Here is a 22,323-nt window from a genome sequence, read left to right as displayed (position 1 = left end):
TTTGATGAAAGTCAGAGAAGTTGGGAAGAGAGTCAGTGCAATCCACTAACTGGGTTATGTTCAGTGAATTGCATGGGCAAACCCCATGTTTCACTGGCTTCTTTTTAAATCGGAATACCATGCTAATAAATCCTGTGCTCTTTCTGGTTACATTTCTGTGAACATTTCAAGTTTGTTGTTGGGTTTACATTTTGTTTTTCTCCTGAATTCAAACTTGTGTCAGATGGATTTCCCTGATAGTTCACTTTTGCAAGTTGAGTTCCTATAATATGATACAGGTCGTTGACGGTGATGGCTGGAGGAAGATTTACTCCATGAAGTTTTCAGTGTTCAGAACAAAAATCTGCTTTCTTTATGTGCTTTGCCCTTTGGGGAGCATAGAGTCTTTAGTGACCCCAGACCAACTCTACACAAGATCCATTCCTACAATTTTTTTTTTTGTTTAGATGTCCCAATACCCAGAAAGTAACAAACTCATGAAGGCAGAAGTCACTAAATTTCTTGGCTGAAATTCGCTTAATTTCCTCTTATATTGCAATTAGAACTCCTCATGTTACAAACAGGGCTGTAGTGAAGCTGCGGGAGGCTCCTTCGAGTGGAAGCTCAACGTCAGCCCTGGCTTGTGTTAACAGTCAGGGGGGAAGGGGGGAAAGCGGACCCCGGGAGCGCTGGGGAGCTGGTGGGGATACCCTGCTAGCACAGGGATAGTGCCAATGCATTGTACCTGCCTCTGCTGCAAACACGCCCCAGTGCTGCTTCTGCAGTGCAAACATTGTCACCCTGTCACTTTTTGCTTAGTGGTGCAAGACCATCTAAATCAGTAGAAATGTGTGCCCCGTTTGGTGAAAAGGGGTAGCAGAGGATGAATGCTGACTTGGGGAGAGTAGAGTATCTGAGCTTGCCCCGCACCCTGTGACGCTTGCAATGTGTGCTTGGTGTGCATGGCATGGCATTGCTCCGTGCCAGGCCCGTGGCACAGGGCTCTCTTGCACGTCTGTGTTTCTTAAATACTCCTCAGAGGCTCAGCAGCAAGCCTCGTAAAGCTGCTTTTAATGTCAAAAAATAGAGCTGGGCTCAGTTTGCCTTGAGCTCCGTCGAAGCAGAGCTGCAAAACCGTTTTGCCATAATAACCCGTGCTGAGCCTAGGCAGGTGCCCCGTGCTCATCACCCAGGTGCCCAGCAGTGTCCCACCAGCAGCCCTGCAATGTTACTTACTGCCTGTGCTTGTAGCCAGCACCCAGTTGCCACCACATTGTGCCATGCACCGAGATGTCCCGAGGTGCAAGAGAAGCCGTGGCTTTGCTGCCTGACAGGGGTGTCAGAGCAGCCTAATGATTTTCACTTCTAGACAGGTAGGCAAAATCAGTTAATAATTATTATTCTCACAGAACTTGAAGTTGCCAGATTTATGTTAGAAGAAAAATACATTTGGAGTGAGAAGGAACAGCTGACGTTACGGCTGTGTTCCCCTATGAACTGAACACTCATGCTGATGTTTTCCATAGAGTCAAGGGACAAAGATATATAGTTCACCCCATTCATGTTCACCCCTATGCTGATGAATTTGGGCTCAGAATGACTGTGTGATGACAGGAAGGAAAACTAGTACTGCACAAACAGTATTAAGCAACAGCTCTCAACGTTTGTGAGAATAACAGAAGGTGAATGACCTAGTAATTCCCCTCTGTTTTCTGTCTCCAATGGTTAGAGCATGGAGAGATGTCTGCTTTCAAGCAGAAAGGCAGCTAGTTCCATCAGCAGTTTGACACAAGAATTTTTTGCCCATAATGAATCTAGAAAGTTCAGATGGTATTTGGGAAAGTAAAGCCTAACCAAATGTATCTTTCTTCTCATTTCTCTCCTCCTCCAGCCTTTTCTCCTGCCCTACTGTGTTCCCTACTTAAGCAGATAATAAAAATGGGTTTTCCCAGAGGGGGAAAAGGCTGGCACTATGCTGTGCAACTCATTTATGGCTGCAGAAGAGGAAGGTGGGGTCTGTCATGGCTCACTTAACGCAATGGGGTTGTTAAACCCGCTCCAGAAGCAGCGTTTGTAGTGCATGCAGCGTGTGCAAGCCAGAGGGATAGCCCTGTGGTTCCTGGGTGAGCAAGGTGTATGTGGTGTTCATACACGCTGTGAAACAGGACGGTTTCAGAGGCTGGAGAAGAGAGTGTAGGAGTAGAAGCATAAGCATGCACCTACCTAAATGCTGTTTTGTTCTAGTACTTTTTTACCTTTAAGATTAGTGGAGGATCTTGTTCCTGTCTGCAGCTCTGAATCACGACTGCTGGATTCTTCCATCCCCCTTGTCATCTGCTGCACCGAGATAAACAAACATTTCCCAAGCAGAAGGCATTAAGCAGTGAAGATTCTTTAGGAATTAAGATTTGAGGGGCTCAGTTATGTCAAAATGGAACAGTGCTTTCCATGCAATGTTTGTTGCTGGTGTGACATTTTTTATTTCAGTTGAAACTAGAAGGCAGTGTTTCAATCTGAAACTACAAGAAGTGATTTCCTAGTTTTGATTTATCAACAACTTGTTCCCTCAACTCTTTTGTCCCTTTTTGGGAAGTAAGATGGCAGAGAAGACAAAAGAAAATGACAGCTGAGAAGTAGAGATGAGGTAATTCCCTTTTACTTTTTTTTATTTATTTGTTTAGGTTGCTTCAGGAAAATTGAAATTATGTTGCTATAACGGATGTTTTCTTAGATCAAGAGCTGCTTCCTCTCTGAGCACCAGATACACTTTCAGGCACGTTGTATCCACCAAATCCTCATGAGCATCATTATCCCCTACCACTAAATATCCAGTAAGAATTCTAAAACCTGGAGAATGACGTCCTGTGGTTGTGTGGAGTGGGGTGCAGCATGGATGTGCAGATCTGCTGCAGGCTCCTGGCTTTGTGCTTTGCACCCTTGAGCATGCTTATCATTGAGGATGCTTTATGTGGTACTTTGCAGATGGGACTCCCAAAACACAAGTGAGCCATTTGGAGGTAACTGGGTGTCTTTTCTCAGCGTGTGGATGGAAGGAGTCCAGCCAGGCACCTGGCACTGACATCATCTGGGCACCAGCCAGAGCGGTAGAGTTCAGATCCAGTTTTTTGGTTCAGCCCCATTCACTAATATAGGTGGTGAGTCGTGCTGCTCCAAGTAAAAATTGCACAGCAGAGCTCACTTGAAATAATTTATGACCCAGGAAGAAAAATCTGTGCTAAGAATAACTTTTAATTACATCAGGTCAGTAAATTATTCTACAGATTCATGCCCAGGACAAGTCTTGGGTATAGAAGATATATTAGCTCCGGTATGTCCACACCTAAAATCAGTGGTTTGTGTATTGTTCTCATTGAGTTAATCAACAAAAATCTCAAATGAGCACAGTAATGCTTGCGTGGTCTTAAACTGCATTTATGTTTTCTGTACTCCATCTACGGAGCACCATGCAGTCTTCACCTGTTAGCAGTTGTGCTGAGGTGGGAAACCAGCATTGTCACATTCATCAGGTGGAGTGGCTTAATGAGGGAGCTGCACTTGGGTGGACTTGGACCTTTTCATCAGCCTTACGTAGTTTCCTTCAGTAAGCTGAGCTTTCCACTCCATTCCAGCATGTTTCTTCATGTTTTTTCATTCATTCCAGTTAGTTTCTTCATGTGGTGTATTTTCTTACTACTACTTTGGTGTAGTTTTGGCTTCTCTCTTCACATTTGGCAGGAATTTATTTCTACACATAAGTCAAAATAAAACAGATTTTCTTACAGAATCTTCCTAAATACAACGGTGTAAGTCTGTTGAAGGGGGGGGTGGGGGGGAATAAACCACCCAATTTGCATGTTGCTTGCTAATTGTTTTTTTTAGGAAGTATTAAAAAAAAATGCTCTCATAACAAATGAAGGAAAGATGTGTTTTAGTTTCCCAAGTAAGTTTTAGAAAGCAATACTGCAAATGCTGTGCTTTGAGTAGTGAAAGCATTATGACTTGGGCTTTGCTAGTCATACAAAATAAACTCCAAGCGTGTGTTTATAGAACCAAAAAAAAAAAAAAAAACCCTCCTGTGGTTATGTTGCAGGATAACTCTTGAGTATTGTAGCTTTGTTTAATCTGCAGCTTGGGAAGTCTCGACTGACGGAGTCTGACTCCAGGAAAAATAGAAATCGTATCAGTATTACTAGTTAGTATTGTTTCAAACTACTGCTAATCTTACATTTGCAGCAGTAATTTGATTTGCATGGGCTCTTGTAGTCCAGACCACCCAGAACTGTTCTGATGAAGACTTGAACCACACTTTGATATTGGTTTAATGAAGGCAAATACAGTAGATGCCCAGCTGACGGGGTTTTTTTGAATAATCCTTGTTTAATTTTGCCATGTGTACTGGCTTTATCAGTAAGCTGTACTTAAGATTGGTATCTTCTTCATCCATATCCATCTAGTTTTTTTTCTGTATTGCAGGTCACCCTTTTTGTGGTTTGATTTCTGTTCCTTCAGGGTGCTGATCATTTTTATATTATTCTGATCCCAGTTGTCGCAAAGCCTGAATAAAGGCTTAGATGACTTCCCCAGCTACACTAAACTAACTAGCAAGGAGAGGGGCTGACTGATGGTCCCCCCATCTAATTTTACACAATGTAATCTGTAATTTAAACTGTCATTACTATTATTATGGATTAGACAAGACCATCACGGTTATCACGTTGGAAGTTTGGGCACAGCGCAGGCTGTAGGACTTCCCTGAATTTATGTCTGTTCATGAATACTTGCTTTCCTTGGCCACAAATTTGTTAGTTTTGTTCTGTGTTGGTTTTGAAAATTATTAACTTTCTGTAATGAACCAAACTGTGCTATCACACCGTCTTTTTAGACGGTCCCTGATTGTATTTGCTCATGTCTCTGTCCCAGAGCTGAGCACAACTAATGACTGAAAGGAATGTTGCCGCTGTCCTTTGACCATTTCTAACAGTGCTGTGACATCTTCAGTGTTTCCCTTGGTAGGGACGGTAGTGCAGACTTCATTAAACAGCTCATATGAACAATAATGCTCCTTTTAACAGGGTAGCAGCCTTCTAATACCAGGCTGCAGAATTAACTTGGTGTAAGAAAGGTGAACCCACTGCTTTCTGATCGGGGCGCTGAGTGAAAGTCAACTGACACCTATTGCAAGGGGGCTTTTTTTTGACTTTGGGGTTCAGGTAAGCTGTGTTTTCTCTGTCTCACCAAAAAGATGGCAAAGTGTTTTGGCTAACGAACAAATGTGCTGTTTAGAAAACACCAACCATTTCACTGTTTGCAATTTTCAGTGCCATTTGACTGTATAGTCTTGTAATTAGATGGTGTAAAGTACTTAACATGTTACACAAATATGTCAAAACGCATTAACAGCACAAGTGTTCTTTACTGCTTTCCTAAATACATTTCACAATATGTCGTGCTAGAATCCACCTCTTGTCTTTATTTATAAACTGCAAAGAAGTTAAGATCACCAAGAATTAGATGATTAGCATAAGACTTTATGTACTAAGAATATATATTATCATGATAATGTACAGAGTAAAGCATATAAATCCTTTCTCGTCTAAAATAAGAAGACAGCCTGGAATGAAACTCAACAAATTATGTTTTTCATATTCACTTGGATCAACTTTCTGCTGCTGCTTCTTAATTCCCATTCAGTTCAACTGCTGCTTTGCAAACTTTTGGGTTACCTCCAGACTTTACATTTGAATGCCTTTTAGGCACTGTGCTGCTTTTGAATGGCATTTGGCCGTGGTTTCTGACTGGGGAGGCCAGCCACTCACCTGCTTCTGAGCAGGATCTTTGCCATAGAACCAGCAGATTTGCAACCCTTTACCCTGCTGAGGCAACAATGAACTAAATAGTTTCCTTATAAATGAGAAGATGGGACTTGTGGCTTCCATTGTCTGTGCTGAACTTTTGGATGACCCACAGCAGTATTCCTGCAAACGTGTGTGCCCCAGAACCAGTGGCAGTTGCGTTCATCCCAGTATTACTGCGCTTGTGGTCTAGGCAGGCCTGGTGACTGAGTGTCTGGAGGAGACACATCTGGTGTGGACCTGCAAGTGAGGCCAACCATACGCTTTCCTGCCTGCCTTCTCCTCCTGTGGAGGCTTGAGTGCTGTTTGCAAACTGAAATGATGCTGTTGCTGCATCCTACACATGCTTTCCTGGTCTGTGCAAGCTTGGGTATTACTTCCATACGCAGTGTAAGCTTTACAGTTTCAAAGATCTAATCTAATAATAGATTGGTCTACATTTGCTGCGTTGCCAGAAAAAGACATATGTTGTCAGGCAGTCGAAGTCAGTAACAGTGCTGAAGTGGAAATGTGCTGAAACACAAAGAAAGCAGAAAACCAGAAGAATCTATCTGAGATTTGGCTATTAGGAAACTAAAAATACTGTCTTCTTACATATATGCTTTCCACACGTACTTAAAGAAATACTGTTTGCCTGATGTCTAAAAATGGTTAAAGGGCAATTATTTTCCTTTCCTGGCTTTGGCATGACAAAAGAAGATGCTGTTGGCATTCAGCTTACTGAGAACTGGTGTAAGAAGAAAGAGAAATGATTGGTATAACTTGAATGGAAGAGGCACGTGTAGTATAGCGCGGGAGAGAAATATGATATTGAGTTCCTTCTGTCATTGATGTTTCAAGACAATTTTTGAGTTGCACTTACAGTGGAAGTAGATCTTTACCGTGCTGAGGCACAGGTTTTAGGGTGAGGACTTGAGTTTCGGCAGCATGCAATGGTAAGAAAATTTTCCATGCCTTATTTTATCACACAATGTTTGCAATTCCAGTTTTTCACTTTCACATTTTCCCTGGGAAAAAGAATGCATCGTTGGCTCACAGTGAATGTGTACCACAAGAACCACTCGTGTTTGTGCTGGTGAAAAGACTCTGCTTTTGAATTCGGATGGCTGTGTGCTACTGACCTTTTACAGAATTGCAGTGAGGTGGAGACTGGGCTTTGAGATGGTATATGAAGATGTGAGGTTTTGACATATGTTCTGAGTCAGTAATTATGGGATTTCATCTGTACATATCCCTTAAATATCATCACCTTTAGATGTGTGCTAGGACAATGGCATCTGTCACAATCATACTTTTTCTGCTGGGGTCAATGTGTGCATACAGATGTGTGTTACTGTTCTGGAACAAAATTCCTCCATAAATGCCATTCCATATCAGGAAGGATATATATATATATATATATATACACACATATTTGTATTAACATTTCCTTTTTGTAAGACCACTAGGTTCTCCCTAGTCAGCAGGCACGTGGCTCAGTCAGGTAGTAGTAACAAAGAATTTTATTTCAGTGACTTGTCCAGGGAATTCATCCACTAAATAATAAATACTTGTATCTCCTGGGACCCACCTGGAGCAGCATCCCAGAAGTCCTTTTTACCCACCTTGGATATCACCCCTCGCCCAGGTAGCATCCTTGTGAAGTTACAAAGTGAAAGCAAAAAATTTGGGTTGCTACTGTTTTCTGCTTCTCCTGGCACTACTACTGGAGAGAGTTGAGTTAGTAAATGTGGCTGTCACAGTAGCTATTACCAATGACACAAAACAATTAAGTTGTGGTTTCTGTTGTGGCGGGGCCACTTCTGTATTTTATAGAGATATGTCTGTGCTAGGAGGGAGAGTGTCATGCTTGATTGTCGTGACGGATGCTTCCAGGGAAACAGGACGAGTCTCTGAAGACAGGTTGTCTAGTACTTTCCATTTACATGAAGTCCTTTTGGTTACATGGCAGGTCACTAATAGAGCTGCATGTTGTTTCCTCTAGCTTTTCTGATGAGGTGAGGGCGAGGGCAGCAGCCATCTCATTTTTTTTCTCCCTGTTGTTTTTGGAGAGGATAGCTGCAATCTTGGTTCTTTTCAGCCAGTTGGAAGAATGCTCACGCCAGTTTTCAGTCTGAGTCCCAAATCATGTGATTGCTTCCATTTTTTTGATATCTTGAGCCACCAGCATGGAGATCCTGGCTTTTAGAGGTCCTGAAAACTTTGGGACACAGATGCTCAGCAGTGCTGAGAAGCCCTAGTAGTCCCTGGTTGCTGAGTCCTGCTGATCTGTGCTCCATGCAGGAATTACACTGTGAAGACACTGTGAAATTTGGGGGCCTTAGGAACAATCTTTTTTTTCCCTAATAGTTGAAATATTTTCTGTAGATCACCTCAGATAAATCTGATAGTGTTACAGTGTAAAACTTGCAAAGCCTTGTGGTGTAAAACTGCAAAATCCTGCTCTTTGGTCCTTAAAGACACAGGCTCTTCCTGCTGCACCCAATTTGGCTTCACAGAGGGAAAAAGTTCTCTTGTGGCTTGGGCAGCAAACACAGTCCATGTGCTCTGGCATGTTCCTGGAGGGGCTGGGAGCCCTGCTGGGGCAGGCAAGCCAGCCAGCACTGTACTGATGCTCAACAAGTGCATGCTTTGCTGAAGGTGAAAATGAGCTTGCAAAATGTAGTGCAAACCTTCCTGCCGTGCTGGGGACTAACTGGATAGATGCTGGAGTAAGTTTTTTGTTTGGGGTTTTGTTTTGGTTTGGTTTTTCTAGTAATGTTGCTGTAGACATTGATGTGTCAGGGAAAAAAAAACTTTTCAACTATATGTGGTGTTAAACCTTAAGGCTGAGGCTTTTTTTTGTTTGTGTGCCTACAGTGGAAGAATCCCATGTCACATTTGTTTTGTGTCTCATGTTAGAGGTGACATTGTGCTCGGTGCTGAATGAGATGGAGAGGCTGCGCTGCACATGGCCTGCGGTGTCAAAAGATGAGCACGGACTGGAACAGAGGCAGTAGGAGATTGAGAGGGGGAAAGCTCAACCTTGCGTTCGTGTGCTTGATAGCCACGACCACTTGTCTCCTCGCCTGGGGCTCCCCAGGGAAGGGAGGCATCTACCAAGGGAAGGGGCAAGGACCAGCAAAGGGAATTGGGATGCTGTTTGCTGGTGGGAAAAGCTTCTGAAACAGCAAGAAGCGATACTGGGGCTTGGTTGAGCGATTAGATGTCAAACCTTGACAAGGCAAGAAAGTTCAGCGGGCAGATAGGGAAGACGGGTGCGTGTCTGAACTGCGGGAAGGCTTTTGGAGGGTGAGGAAAAATTTCTGCCCTAGGTAGTGCTGTACAGCAGGTCTTGGGCTGTGACGGGAAGCCTTAAGGGATATGGTAATTAAGAAAAGTAACTAAGAACTAAGTCATAAAAGTAATAAGTGTTTTACCAGCTCCATTGTGCATAGCCAGGCAGCAGGGAATGAGGGTCACGCAGTGCGAGTGGCTGAGCCAGGAATAAAATCCAGGTCTGTTAATGCCTCAGGCCTCTCCATAAACACCAGACTGTGACTCTTTCTTCCAGCACAGCCTGGGTGGGAAGGGATCTCCGTTTTAGGGGAAAGACCAGGCTCCACTCAGTCCAGCGGCTAATCATGTTCTCCTGTTTGCCTCTACCAGGTGCAAATTCTTCAGCCTCACGGAAACCCCAGAGGACTACACCATCATTGTGGATGAAGAGGGCTTCCTAGGTAAGTGTCAGCATGTGCCACTTTGGTATCCAGCCTGGGAGTGGAGGAGGAAAACATGTCATCTCTCACTAAGATTATAAACCAAAGTGTTTGTAAAACAGGTCTGTTTGTCAGTGCTAGTAGTACAGCTGTGAAAGGTGCTTTGATCACTTAAGCATGCTGTCTCTGCCGCTGTGCTGTACAAGGAGTTTCACACATGGAATATGAATATATTTTAATGCTGGGAGAAGAGCACACACAAGTCTTAAAGAGCAGCTCAAGTGTATTTGAAAAAGCAAAACCATCTGTATATCATTGTATTAAAATGAGCTGGCCTTTGTCCCCAGACCTCCACGAGCACACCACATCTTGCATCTCCAGCTTGTTCATCCAGCCTCTCTCTTTAAAAGGAGCACTTGAAGATGAGTGGCTCATGTCATCCCCGCAACCATTGCTGTGGAGTTGTGAATCAACTCCTTTGGCTCATCACTGAAAGCTGTGATTTATCTCCCTTTCTTACACCCAGTTCTCTCTGTACGGCATGTGCCGTCTTTGCCTGTGGTGGCTGAAGGTCTCTCAGCCTGTGTCAAAGGTGGAGTCAGCTGTGTGTCGAGGAAGGTGGTTGGTATGTGCTTGGGAGCTGCAGATGCTTGGCATTGGGCAAGTGCTGATGAAGGGAATGGTTTGGCTTTGGGGATGGAAATAGTCGGTAATCACATTTATCGTGTGCGGAGGTTTTGTTTGTAGCAGTGTTATTGAGGTGGTGGAACGCAGAATTGTTGTGCAGCTATTATTATTTTTATTCAGTCTCTGCTTTCTGTGGTTGGAATTAAAAGTCTACACATTTTACCAGTTTGGAGAAAATTCATTAAATTAGGAAAAAAGAGGGTTTCGTTCCTGAATAGGAATTAACTGTCGAGTAGCTACTTGTGACACTGTAATATTCAATGGGTTTGTAATATCCAAACACTTAAGGAGAAAATTAGAAACTATACCATCTTTATTTAGTACAGAGTTAAAGTTTTATAATCAGGAGCATTGCTGAATTATTCCCCTTTCTGTTTCAGTACTCATAAACATAGAATAGAATAAATTACTATATTTTAGAATGCTACAATGCTGGCTAAACATTTTCGTAAAATAATCACTAGGTTGACAACAGGTGAATGGGTCTTCACAGCTATTGCTGTTTGTAATTTGGGAGTTGTGGGGTTTGATTGGAATTGTGCGTTACGTGTTCTGCTTTTGTTCCCAAAAGAGGAGGTGACATACATGTCTGTACTGCCAGAATATCTCTTGTTGCATTGGTTCAGGGGGCATATGCATCTAAATTTTATTACTACTGTCAGGAGTATCAGCTTTTTTATTATCAGTGGCAGCTGGGGGAAATTGATTCAAGTTTGGTTTTGCCATAATAGTAGGATGCAAAGCCTCCCTCCGAGAGCTTCATTTTAAGAGACAAGTCACCAAAGGAGAAGGTTTTTTTTTCCAAGGACCATAGCACGTGGCAGAGCAAGAAACCTAGAGATTCCCATTTCAAGGAGGGATTCTGCCACTGAACTGTGCTGTCCCTGCAGATTTGCCATGCTAGGGGCATGCTCATCTCCAGCATCACATCTGTGTCTGTGACGTCCATGGCACTCATGTCTCTGCCCAGTTGGCACAAGGCAGATTCCTGAATTCAATCACTGGTGGCAAGTTTGGATTGCAACCATCCCCATACAGCCTCTGGCAGCCACGCTGCTATTTATCTCACTGGAAATTATTCCAGCTTGAAACAAAGGTAAGCTCAAGCAAGTTGTTTTTTTTCATCTGTAGTGGGAGAACTGTGTTGCAGTGTGTGTGCCACTGGGTGTACTTGGAGCAAATCCTAGCCAGACCGGTGTCCTGGAGGAGCTGGGTGTCCCACTGCTGCCCCAGGTTATCTCTGTGAACCAGACAGTGCTGCTGCACTTCAAAGCAGCAGTCCTCTCTGCTTGGACCACTTGGACTTTGTCACCTTGGCTCTCATAGGTGCATGAATTTACCACTGATAGTTACAGTACCCATTGTAGCTTCTGTTGGGCTATGGTTTTGGCAGCATATAACATGCCTTTTTTTCAAATGCACTGCATGCACTTGGTGTTAAAGCAGAGCTTTGCAGGAGAAAAGATCACCTTCCAGGCAACGCAGGGGAAGGAAGGAGCAGGCTAAGGCCATCCTCTACTATGGCATGACATGGAAGCCACGTGCAAAGCCCAGCGTGGGTAGTGGTGTCATGGAGCTGGCAGCCACATCACCTTTGCTTTGCTTTTTGTGAGGAAGTGACGATCTGCTGGCAAGACTTGTATGCTCTGCACACTGCTAACTCTCCTAACATAGCCCACATGCCCTTTGGGTTTGTGTGCAGCCCATGTTCTTTCGGAGTTCTCATCACCACATCCAGAGCTTCCTCTCAGTGTTAGCCCTGACCACAGTCTCCACTTGTTGCTCCATCCCTCTTCCTCATCTGCATACGCTGTAAATTTCTCACGATCGGAAGGAATTCGGGATCTACCATCGAGGAGGTGGTGAAAGGGCTCTGCTTCGCTCCCTGCTTGCCCCCACAGTCTGGCTGTAAATGCCTCAGGAAGAGGAATCTCACTTGGCCTTTGTATAGCATGTAATCAGCCCATGGGCTTGGACAGGATCAAAATCTGTTAAGAACTGTGGCATCCCACTGTCTTGCAAAAACACCACCAATCCCGTCTGCCTCAAGTGCTTCGGCTGCTTCTTGACCGGACTAGTGAGGTGCCAGGTTGGGTTCAAGAATTACAGAGTAAATCTTCACATTTGGTGAACAGTTTAAGTCGCCAGTCCAGCAGCAAGTGACTTCATCTTTCCTCTCCAGGTAACTTTTGTTCTTGCAGTGCTGAACAAACTCGGTGTAAGACTCTGAAGAACAGGCTTTTCTGTGTGGAAAATTAGGACTGACCTTTCTCAGGCACCTGTCTGAATTTTTGCTGCAGCAGCAGTGAGAAGGTTGACCTGTTAGCTGGCATCTCTCCTGTTCGCCAGGCCCCTTCTCCTGCATATCACAAACAGCACTGAAGGGAAAAGAATAGGCTGGAGAAATGCTGGCGCTTTCAGCAGTCCCTGAGGTTAACACTTCAAACATACTGACATGCAGTAATCATTCTTAACTGGTTTGTCAAAAAAATAATCCTTAGGCTTGTTGCCCTGAGAGTAGCGATGAATCTGGCTGGTAAAGAAGTCATTATTTCTTCTCCCCAGAAAACGTCTGTGGTGCAAAGCCGTAACCTGCTTAAGCATTCATCGTGCTGGAAGGGAATGGCTACAGCCTAATTCTTTGCTTTAATTCCCCAGCAGTGAGGTGGGGATTATATCTGCACAGAACCTTGTTTGTTCCAGTAGCCGTTTCTCGGGCTTTGGCCTGTTAATGAGGAAGAATTTTATTCAGCAAATAACACGGGGACAGTGCACAGAAAGCTCTTTTCCTGGCCGGTACTGGGATGAATTAGCAGGAGTTTGGCCACGGGCCCTCCTGCATGGAGACAAGTGTCTCAGCTACTGGGGTGCTGGGACAGCCATGTAAAATCCCTGCATTTGTCACCTGCTGTGCAGCCAGAGTGTGGCAGAAAAGTCAAGCGGCTGCTGCTCCCTGAAATGCAGGAATATTTGTTTTGAGTTTGGTTTGCCTTTTTTTCCTGAGGTCTGGCTGAAAGCAGGAGCTGCCTGTGTGTGATGCAAACGGGCCACAGCCCCAATGTTCTCTGCGTGGTCTGTCCCTTTTTCAAAGGGGCAGCAAGGACGGGCTCCCTCTGTCTCTGGGCAGCTGCACCAGGAGGGCTTTTAGCCTGCGGTCTCACTGGTCCCAGTAGTCTCCAGTCATCAAGGGCTTTAGCTTTCACACACTAAAAGGAAAGCACATGCCAGCACACCTGGAGGTAGCCGTGCCTTTGGAAACCCTGTTTCTGTGCACCAGGAAGCAGTTGCTGATGTTGCAGTCCTGCCCTGAAGATGCCATCTGAATAAAAGAGTGGGGTTTGGTGATAACGATGTTCCTCCAGAGGCAGTCCCAACAGCCATCACATCGCAGCTTCTGTGCCGTGTATCCAGAGAGGCTTTTATCGGAGATAAAGGGGCGGTTTAGGTATTTGGTTTGTTTTCATTGTCCTTTTTCTGTTCCTGGCTTCTCCAGCTGTTTTGTCTGCAGTCCTGTTCATCCTTTTTTCTCCGAGAAGTCCACTGTGATGTTTAGCGATAGCTCTGCTTGGGTAGCTTTCCATGAAACGCCATCCATGTAGACTCCCATTTTACAGCACTTCTCTAATTGCACAGCACAGTGTGAAATGAAGAACGAACGCTCTCCCTCAACCAGTTTTACTCTCTACAAGCCTCATGAAGGAAGAGCCCATCCAGTGTCGTCTGTGTAAGTTGGTCCAGTTGCATGGAGGTGGGAGGTGGCAACAGTTTACCCTCAGGTATTTCTTTGTTTCAGTATCCACTTGAAATGAAGGCGAACTGTTTGATAAGGACCTTCCCAGAATCACTATAACTGGGACCTGGCTACGTGCTAAGGGAAAAGGAGCTCCTCTGTACCGTCATTCCTATGGCAAGATAGTCTCTTTGCACCTAGAAGGCAACAGGTTCTATACTTTTTGAGTTTCTGCTCTGCTTACGATGGAAAGAGGAGCCTCCCTTTTTGAGACCTCTTGCAGCGCAGTGAATGGAGTTTGGAGGCTTCTTTCTCTACTGGGGGGACAACCCCTAGCCTGTTGCTGCCCTGACCTAGCTCCCTTTGTGGCCGTGGCAGCTGTTGAATTGCTCCATGAACGTCTGCAGAAATGGAGTCTGCGACAGTGTCACCCAGGTGAGGCTGTCCTGAAGATGGAAGATTGTAAAGCAACATGTTGCTGCAATTTTCCAGGTGAGATCACTGCCTTCCTGGCCTCGGCACTGGGTTCATGTTCTGTGCATGCAGTCTTTTCTTTGTAGGCAGTGAACGTATCACAGAAGGGGAAAAGAAAACAAACGCTGGGGTCAAGGGAGGAGTGAATCCTTGTGATTTCCAAGTTGGTAAACATGTGTATTCTAGCTTCTGGGAAGCTGGGAGTCAGTAAGGGGACCACATCACCTTCATGGACTCTGGTCTTCTGTATCTTAGAACAGGCAAGCCCATTTCATGTAGGTAGCTGCAGTCAGCAGCCCTTACATCCTGACAGATCTCCTCTGGATTGGAACCAGAGAGGAGAGACAAATTCATTTCAGTACTGAAGCAGTGGCGGGAAACATCTGCTCTGGTGCAGGTACCCTGTGTGAACACAGAGCAAGACTCTTGGTCTCCCCACACGGAGGTTCATCTGCAAGACGGAGGTGCCAGTCCTTCCTTTAACCTTCTTTGGCTGCTCAGTGTGGCTAGTAACTTCTCTAAGGCCAGAAATCTGTGCATTTACAGTTTTCAGAATGAGGAAGCTCCTCATCTGAGTTCATGCTTCACAATAAATTGCCCAGTACATTAAGAATAATGGAACTACCTGAAAAATCTAAACTAGTTAGAGTGGCAGAGAGATTTTGTCAGAATTCATAAAATGTTGACCTCATTCTAATAAAAGGAAAGGATAAAAAGAAAAAAAAGCCCTCTTGCTGGCAGTGCTTTATTTTGATAACCGCCATCTCAGACAACCTGTTCCCTATCTGACCTTGGATTCAGGACCATCATATGCTTTAGTACCACACTGAGTCCCTTTTTCAATAACATCAAAATGGTAAATTGCTTTCAATGTCCTCTCTCTCATCCTGTATATAAAGTGGGCAAGAAATCAGCTTATAAATAAGTGCAAGCACAGAACCCATCTAGCTGGGAGCAATCTGTAACTTTATTTAAAGATACAGAGAAGCAAGCACATAGATGAATTTATTTTTTTATTTTTTTAGTATTTCTTCTATAACTATTTCTCCTTTAATTTTTTATTGCCCACTGACTAGGCCTTTGTATCTCAGGCACAGTGGCTTAATTTGCTTGCTGACATTTATAGCGCTGAATTCCTTTCCCTGGACTGCCAGGAGAGCATTCTGGTTGCTAGGCAGAAGATGTTTTTCTCTATTAAACACGTGCACAATCGCTCTCTTACGGATCTCTGTATTGGCCAGGCTACGTTGTGTCTGTGGTTTTCAGGTTTTTTAAGTAATGTGGTATTAATGACCTAAATGATGGGGATTTGACTATTGGCTAATTAGAAGTATGTGCTTGGTTGGGGAGGTTTTTCTGGCAGTGCATGTATGGTGATACAGATCAATAAACACATTGGGGGGCTGTGATTATATGGGATTTCTACCCTCTCCCAAGAGGTGCTAGGGTTTGGTAGTTAAAGCTTTTGGGGGAAGGGAGGGAAGGATCAGAAGTATGTAATATTCCAAGGTCTGGTTTGTGTCACCTGGGGAAGGGAGCACTTAAAGCTCATAAGTGAGTGGGTTTGCAAATTTTGATAGCACATATTATTCCTTATGTTTGTAACCTGGCTCGTAAATTCTTCTGGTCCAGTTTCTCTGCTTGCTCCTATTTAAAGAAATACTGCGTAAATAATACATATTTTTCGCTGTTTCCTCCAGCAGATGGGTGTGTATCAATATCTATTTTTGTTTCTCAGCCTGTGGTGAGAAAGCCCAGACATCTCTTCCTGAACCACTCAACTGGCCATGATTTCCTCCTTTAAATTTATTACGTCTTGTCTGCTTCCTAGCACTTTCCAAAGTCTGAGATAGATGAGCAGATAGATACCATGGCTTACTCTTACCAACCTGCTGTCATAAATGCAGGACCGAGAAAAGCTTTTCTGGCTGAAATGACAGAACGGTTCACTGAAATTTTAGGTTGGTCTCGAAAAACCAAGATGCAGCTCGACAGAGAAGAAGCAGTCCTGCCTGTTTGTTTCATGAGAAGGCATCTGTCTGTTTGCTGTTCCACTGGTGCATTTCTGTTGGTTTGTTTTTTTTTTTTTTCTTAAGGCAGGGCTTGAGGGGAGTTGGTGTCTTCCATTGTTTGCCCGTGTCTGGAGCTAACCACAGTCTGCCAGCTTGGTGGAGATGCGCCAGGGTAGCTAATGTGCACCCCGTGGCAGGGAAGGGACAAGGCCAATACGCTCTGTAAGACCTTTTGAAGCATTTCTGTACCGTGGTGCTGGTAGGACCATGATTTGTGATCTTTTCCTACTTTTTAAGTCAATGTTAGGTGGAGCACCCTGTGAGAGATGAGGCAGTGCTGTTACACCCCAGTACAAGGAGAACTGTGGGAAATGAACCCCTTTTCCCAAGGCTGAAAACATTCAACATCAGTTCCCAGACTTTGCTAATTGTGAACCTACTTTAAGTTTCCAGCCATACTTTTCTCAAGTTCATGACCTGACGAGGAAGTGGATTTCCTCCGCCTTGGCATCTCATAAATGCTGTGACCTTAGTCTAGAAAAGGTGAGACTACAATAACCTTCCAGAAAAGTCTGTCATCACCTGCAAACAGAGAAAACAGTTCTTCTGTGGTAATCCCTTGCAAAATGCCAGCACAGGGCACTCCCCAGGGCTGGTCTCTGAGCAGATTTGCCAGATTTTCTGTTCAGTGCAGGAGGTGGAGGCCTCCATGCCTCAGGTTTAGCCAAGGCTCAGCAGTCATTCATGAAGGTGAGAATATTTCTGGCAGGTTTGTAGTATCCTCCTGGTCAAGTGAGGAGGGAAACTTACGTCCTGACTGTACCTACACAAAAGCTCTCAGGCAGAGATGGCAAGCTTGGTGCCCAAAAACTTCACCAACTTTATTTTCTGCTGATGCAGTGATCAGTCTTTTTCAGCTTTCTGTCGGGTTAGTACAAAGTCTCCTGGGCTCACAATGGATCAAGGGTAGCTCTCGTAATCCCACTGCAACGTGTCTTGTTGCTTGGTTTTCACTAGGATCAGTTGAGTTCCTTGTATCTACTTGGAAGTGCAGGGTGATGAATGTGTTTTGACTCCAAACCAGCAGTTCTCCTGAGGGGAACGGGGGGAGGCTTGATGCTTTCAGCTAACTTGTGCAGTTGAAACAAAGAGGGGACATTCTTGCCTTTGCATGACACACTGGCCAGCCACCATCTGATAGTGATGGAAAGTCTCTTTCAGGTTCGTGGAAGGGCTGCCTGTTGGGCAAAGGAGCCTTTCTCAAGTGAGCAGCTTTGCAAGGTGAAGAAACAGGGAGTCAGGGCAAAGCAATGAAGTTCCCAGATCTGCTGCAGGCTTTTCTGTTTGACCTTGGACAGGTATCTCATTGTGTCTCAGTTTCCTCATCTGAAAAATAGGGATAATCCTATTAAACCATCTCATAACGGGCCTTATTAAGATAAACCAGTAAACATGTAGAAATACTTTGATAATATAACAGGCAAGGGCCATGATAAATAATAATTGCAGTAGCCTCTGTCCCACAGGATTCACTTTTACCATGGGTACCCTTGCAGACCTACTGAATAAATCGCCTCTCTAGCAGAACAGCAGATTGGAGATTAGGGTGGAAAAAAAATACCCTTTTATGAAAGAAGTTGCATAATCTTTTTAAAATCTCATATCTTAGTGTTTAATCTTGCACAGGATTAAGTCTCACAACATCAAGGTTATAGTCATACAGCGGTTAGGAGTTTTATGGCTCCATCTTCAAGTCTTGTTTGAAATGTAATTATTTGCTCTGCTCTGTCAGTCTGGTGAATAGTCTGAAATGTGATTTGGGGAAAAAAAAAAAGAAGAAAAAAAGATTCCTTGTGTTATTTTGTTTGAAAATACAGAAGGAATTGGAAATGGGAGTCCAACTCCATCGGTTTCTTTTTTTTATTGCCTTTTATTTCTGTGTTTTTCGTTTTTTAGTGAAACACGCTGTCAGCATCCCCTTGCCGGCAGTCATCTGAGCCATCAGCATTGCCTTCAACTGGCTGGGCTATCGCAGATTCTGCGAGCAAAGCCTTTGGCAAGAGTTTTTGAAACACAGGGAAAGTTTTGTCAGGAAGTGGGAAATCTGCTGATTTCTGCAGTTCCTCTCCCCTGATTATCCGAGGTAAAGCAGAGCGAGTGGGTGAGGAGAGTCTGGCTGGGAGTGATGCTTTCCTGGCAGGGAGCAAAGCGTCATGATCGACAGGTTGGGAAGGACCCAGCTCCCAGTCATGGCACAGGGAGGGCACTGAAGTCAGTGCACTCAGGACAAGATACACCTGTGTCCATGCTCTGAACACATCTTGAGCCAAACTTTTAATCTTCATTTTAATCCTAAAGAGAAAAGCCAGTTGCTGCTCCCTTCTTCCCTCTCACAAGCAAACACTAGCTTTTGGAGCTTGGATCTGGTTTTGATTTTCCAGGTTTGCTCATTATTAGTGGTGCGTTATCCCGTGAAGAGGAAGGAAGAGAACAGCCTGATTTCCTCAGAGCAGACTGGAGCCTAACCTGGATTTGTCTTCCTAACCCAGTTCTCCAGTGAGAGTGGACATAATGATTATTTTTGGAATCTACCTTACCATGTTCCACGTTTTTAGCCAAACATAACAATGATGCTTTGTTTTTGGAGTGTATTCATACTTCCTGTCTTATGATACCCCTGTGAGGTAAGAATTAGTATTTTTCTCCCACATATGAGGAAACTGATAAAAAGGAGACCGAATTATTTGTTTCAAGTCGCATCCATGCTTTGTGGGACCGATCAGGTTTTGCCGTAACTACAAGCCCAAATTGCCATCTACTTGTCTGCACTTCAAAACCAGGCTTAGTTACCGCTGTATTCCAAAGACTTGGGGATCTGTTCTAAGACAGTGCTGTGAACCCACAGTTTTCTAGCGACACCCCCCCGCAGTCCGCAGTGAGTCGCTTGCCCCTCTGTGCCCACAGCCCCACGGAAGCGTGCTATCGCGTTGGAACAGCTTCTACATTACGACTTGGCCGCCTTGTGCAATGCTGTTTCTTGCTAAGTCAGTGTCTGGCCTGGCAAGAACTCGCCTCCTTGTTCTTTGACTCGGACTGTTGCTGTTAGTCTGAGGTTTTGTGTTTCTCACAGGAGAAATCACAAGTAGGAAGCTAAGAAAGGAGGCCACCATAAACGTATTTTCTAAATGGACATTTTTGTGCTTTTCACATGACTGCGCCAGTCTCATTGGAAATGCACTCCTCCTTTTTGTTTAATTTTTAAAAAGTCACTGTAAAAGTAGAGCCGGCTTAGTTTTTAAATCGCTGTCAGTTTAAAGGGTACAGGGACTGCAAGAGGAGAAGTAATTGATTGAAAATGAGATGAAAGGAGTGGTTTCTGTGTAAGCATTTCCTTTTATCAGTCCTTGATTGCTCTCTTAGTGGACACTTGCACTGAAGGTCTTTCCTCAGGAGGTGCCGACGATTTAAGTGAAGAGACAGCAGTGCCTGTGCATACATCTGGATTTGCAAGTCCTCGGTCTCTAAAGGGCTAGCACATCGGCCCCTCCAAAGGGCTGGTGGTGTGTTATCCTATGGCTTGACAGAAAAGCATAGTTGCGTGCCCCAGTCAGATGTTTTGTCCCTTGGAAAGCAGAGGAGCAACTTGTCAGAGTCAGGATTTCAGAGCTAGACTATGTGTTTGTACAGCTTCATTTAATTCCAAGTTACCCTTGGGTTATTTAATTTCCTGACAGCTGCAAAAACAGTGTTCTCAGATAACAATGGCCTCTAATTAGGCAATGTGCCTAAAATGGGAGAATGTTTTATTTGACCATGGCACCAATATTTTGTATGCAGCTTACAGATGAGAAAGCCGAGTGAGTTGCATTTCCAGCTTCGCTTGGCAGAGATGTGTCTATCTTGTGATACTCAATGCATAATGCTAAAGGCATGCCCGCGCTTCTGCCCCTGTGGTTAAAACGCTTCTCATCTTTTTGGACTGTGTCATCAGTAAATCTGTCTTTCAGCTGTAACCACCTTCCAGAAATATGTTTTATCAGCACAGCAAGACTAACAGGACTTGCGCAGCCGAGGCTGCAGAGTGTTTGAGACACACAGGCAACCACAGAGCGTATGGGATTTACCTGTAGTCGAGGGTTGTAGTTTCTGGGGGGTTATATTACACTGCAGAGTTGCCCATATGTTACTTTTATGGCTCATGCACTTAGTACACAATCAGGCAGTGACAGAAATAAATATACAAGTCAACTATTCTTCCAAATCATTTATTCAATTTGGAAAGGGTGTTAGCATCAGGTTTTGTTAATTAGATCCTGACTCATGATTTGTGCTTATGGAAGCTTTATGCATTGGGCTGTACAAATTGATGATGTCTGAATTCCCTCCTGTGACAGCAGGAAGTGGTTGTTCGGGGGTCCTTCTCCTCTAATTCTTAGACTTCCCTTGAAGTCTTGAATCTAAAAGAAAATAATTTTTTTCTTTTTCACCGTTCTACTCCCTATTTCAATTCCTTTCCAGAGCTCACAAATCTGACAGTTCCCATACCAAGTCCTCATCACTGCAGAGCTTTACACTCTTTCTTTAAGGTCCTGTTGATATAACCATGATGCAAAATTGTGGTTCTGATAAATTGGATGCCTACTTAAAAGTTTTGCAACCTTAATTAGGTGTTTGCTAATCTGCAGTTGGAGCTTACCACTGCCTTTCAGTTGGGCAGCCTTCACATGCGCGTCCTGTACCCCTGAACCACAGGTCCCTTTTGAAGGTTTCTGGTATGGATTCTGTACATCCATTTGCTTTTAGGTGACCGATCCCGCACAGACGCAGTAATATAATGGGGGAGAGGTTACTGCATCAATTGCAGTGTAGAATAACAGTGAAAATTTACTGCCTGCATTAATCTGGACTTACCCAGTTCTGTTGAGACGCTGATCTGTTTGAAAAAACTGGGGATGTCAGCTCAGACCAGCTTGTGGCTAAATGAGCAATGCCCCGCGGGTTGTCCTCTGTGTAAGATCTGCAAGGCTAGGAGAGGAGCCAGAAAGTTTGTATTCTTCCTTCCCCACTATAGTTCCCCACCAGTCAACAACTGCGGGATTCCTAAATTACAGGTGGAATCCTTATTACCGTATTTAATAGCTTTCAGTATACCAATCCACCACAAAGTTGTCTCAACCCCTTTTGAAGCCTCTTCATTCTTCCCGTCTCCATGACATCCTCTGTCAGCACGCGCAGCCGTGTGCGTGCTGTGTGGATTTGTACTCCAGATCCTCTAAACCTGCTCACGGATAATGTCGTCGGGATTCAGGTGCTGTTTGTTTGCGCTGTAGCATCGTGATGCCTGTTGTCTTATTCACAGTTCTCCTCCCAACAGTTCTTAAAGATGTTCAAACATCTCCTTGATGTTCATCCACAGTGTCTCCACTTAGGAAAGGGGGTGAACAGAGCCTTAATAAAAATATAAAATAATAGGGGCCCCTGGCAGGACCTATGTTAAAAGTCCCTTCACTGAGAACCCACTGTTTATTGCTGTATTTCTTAGAATTCCATCAGAAGGTCTTCACTTTCATTCCATTCTATTAAGGAAGTAATGATAAAGTTTGTAAGACAAATTCTGCCTTTTGATAAGCTTTTCACAATATATTTTCCCTTAAAATCCTGTCTCTGAGAACTATACTACAGTTATAGTAGGTTTCCTTTTTAGCAGGAAAAAATCCAGTTGATTTTTCTCATGGTAGAGAAGAAAAAAATTCTAAAATACAAACACTTCATCCCCAGAAGACAAATGGAAAGAATCACAGTATATTTGGGTACATACCTCCTTTTCTCTTCTTCCCCCTCCTCCTTATGCACATACCAGTGTATCAGTTTGCATCACATCATTTTTTCAT

At 44.1% G+C, this 22,323-nt stretch overlaps 1 protein-coding gene across 1 annotated transcript in view; it reads left to right on the top strand.

Moving 5' to 3' along the window:
• The window catches only part of CASTOR2 (cytosolic arginine sensor for mTORC1 subunit 2), a 124,171-nt gene that overhangs the window by 56,623 nt on the left and 45,225 nt on the right, over positions 1-22,323 (top strand). Inside the window, exon 2 of the mRNA XM_037375120.1 lies at positions 9,480-9,550. Within this exon, the coding sequence (XP_037231017.1) occupies positions 9,480-9,550 (71 nt within the window). The remainder of the gene's footprint in view (positions 1-9,479; positions 9,551-22,323) is intronic.

Source organism: Falco rusticolus, chromosome 1 (assembly GCF_015220075.1).
Source record: "Falco rusticolus isolate bFalRus1 chromosome 1, bFalRus1.pri, whole genome shotgun sequence".
Taxonomy (NCBI): domain Eukaryota; kingdom Metazoa; phylum Chordata; class Aves; order Falconiformes; family Falconidae; genus Falco; species Falco rusticolus.
This window is presented reverse-complemented; position numbering and strand designations above follow the sequence as displayed.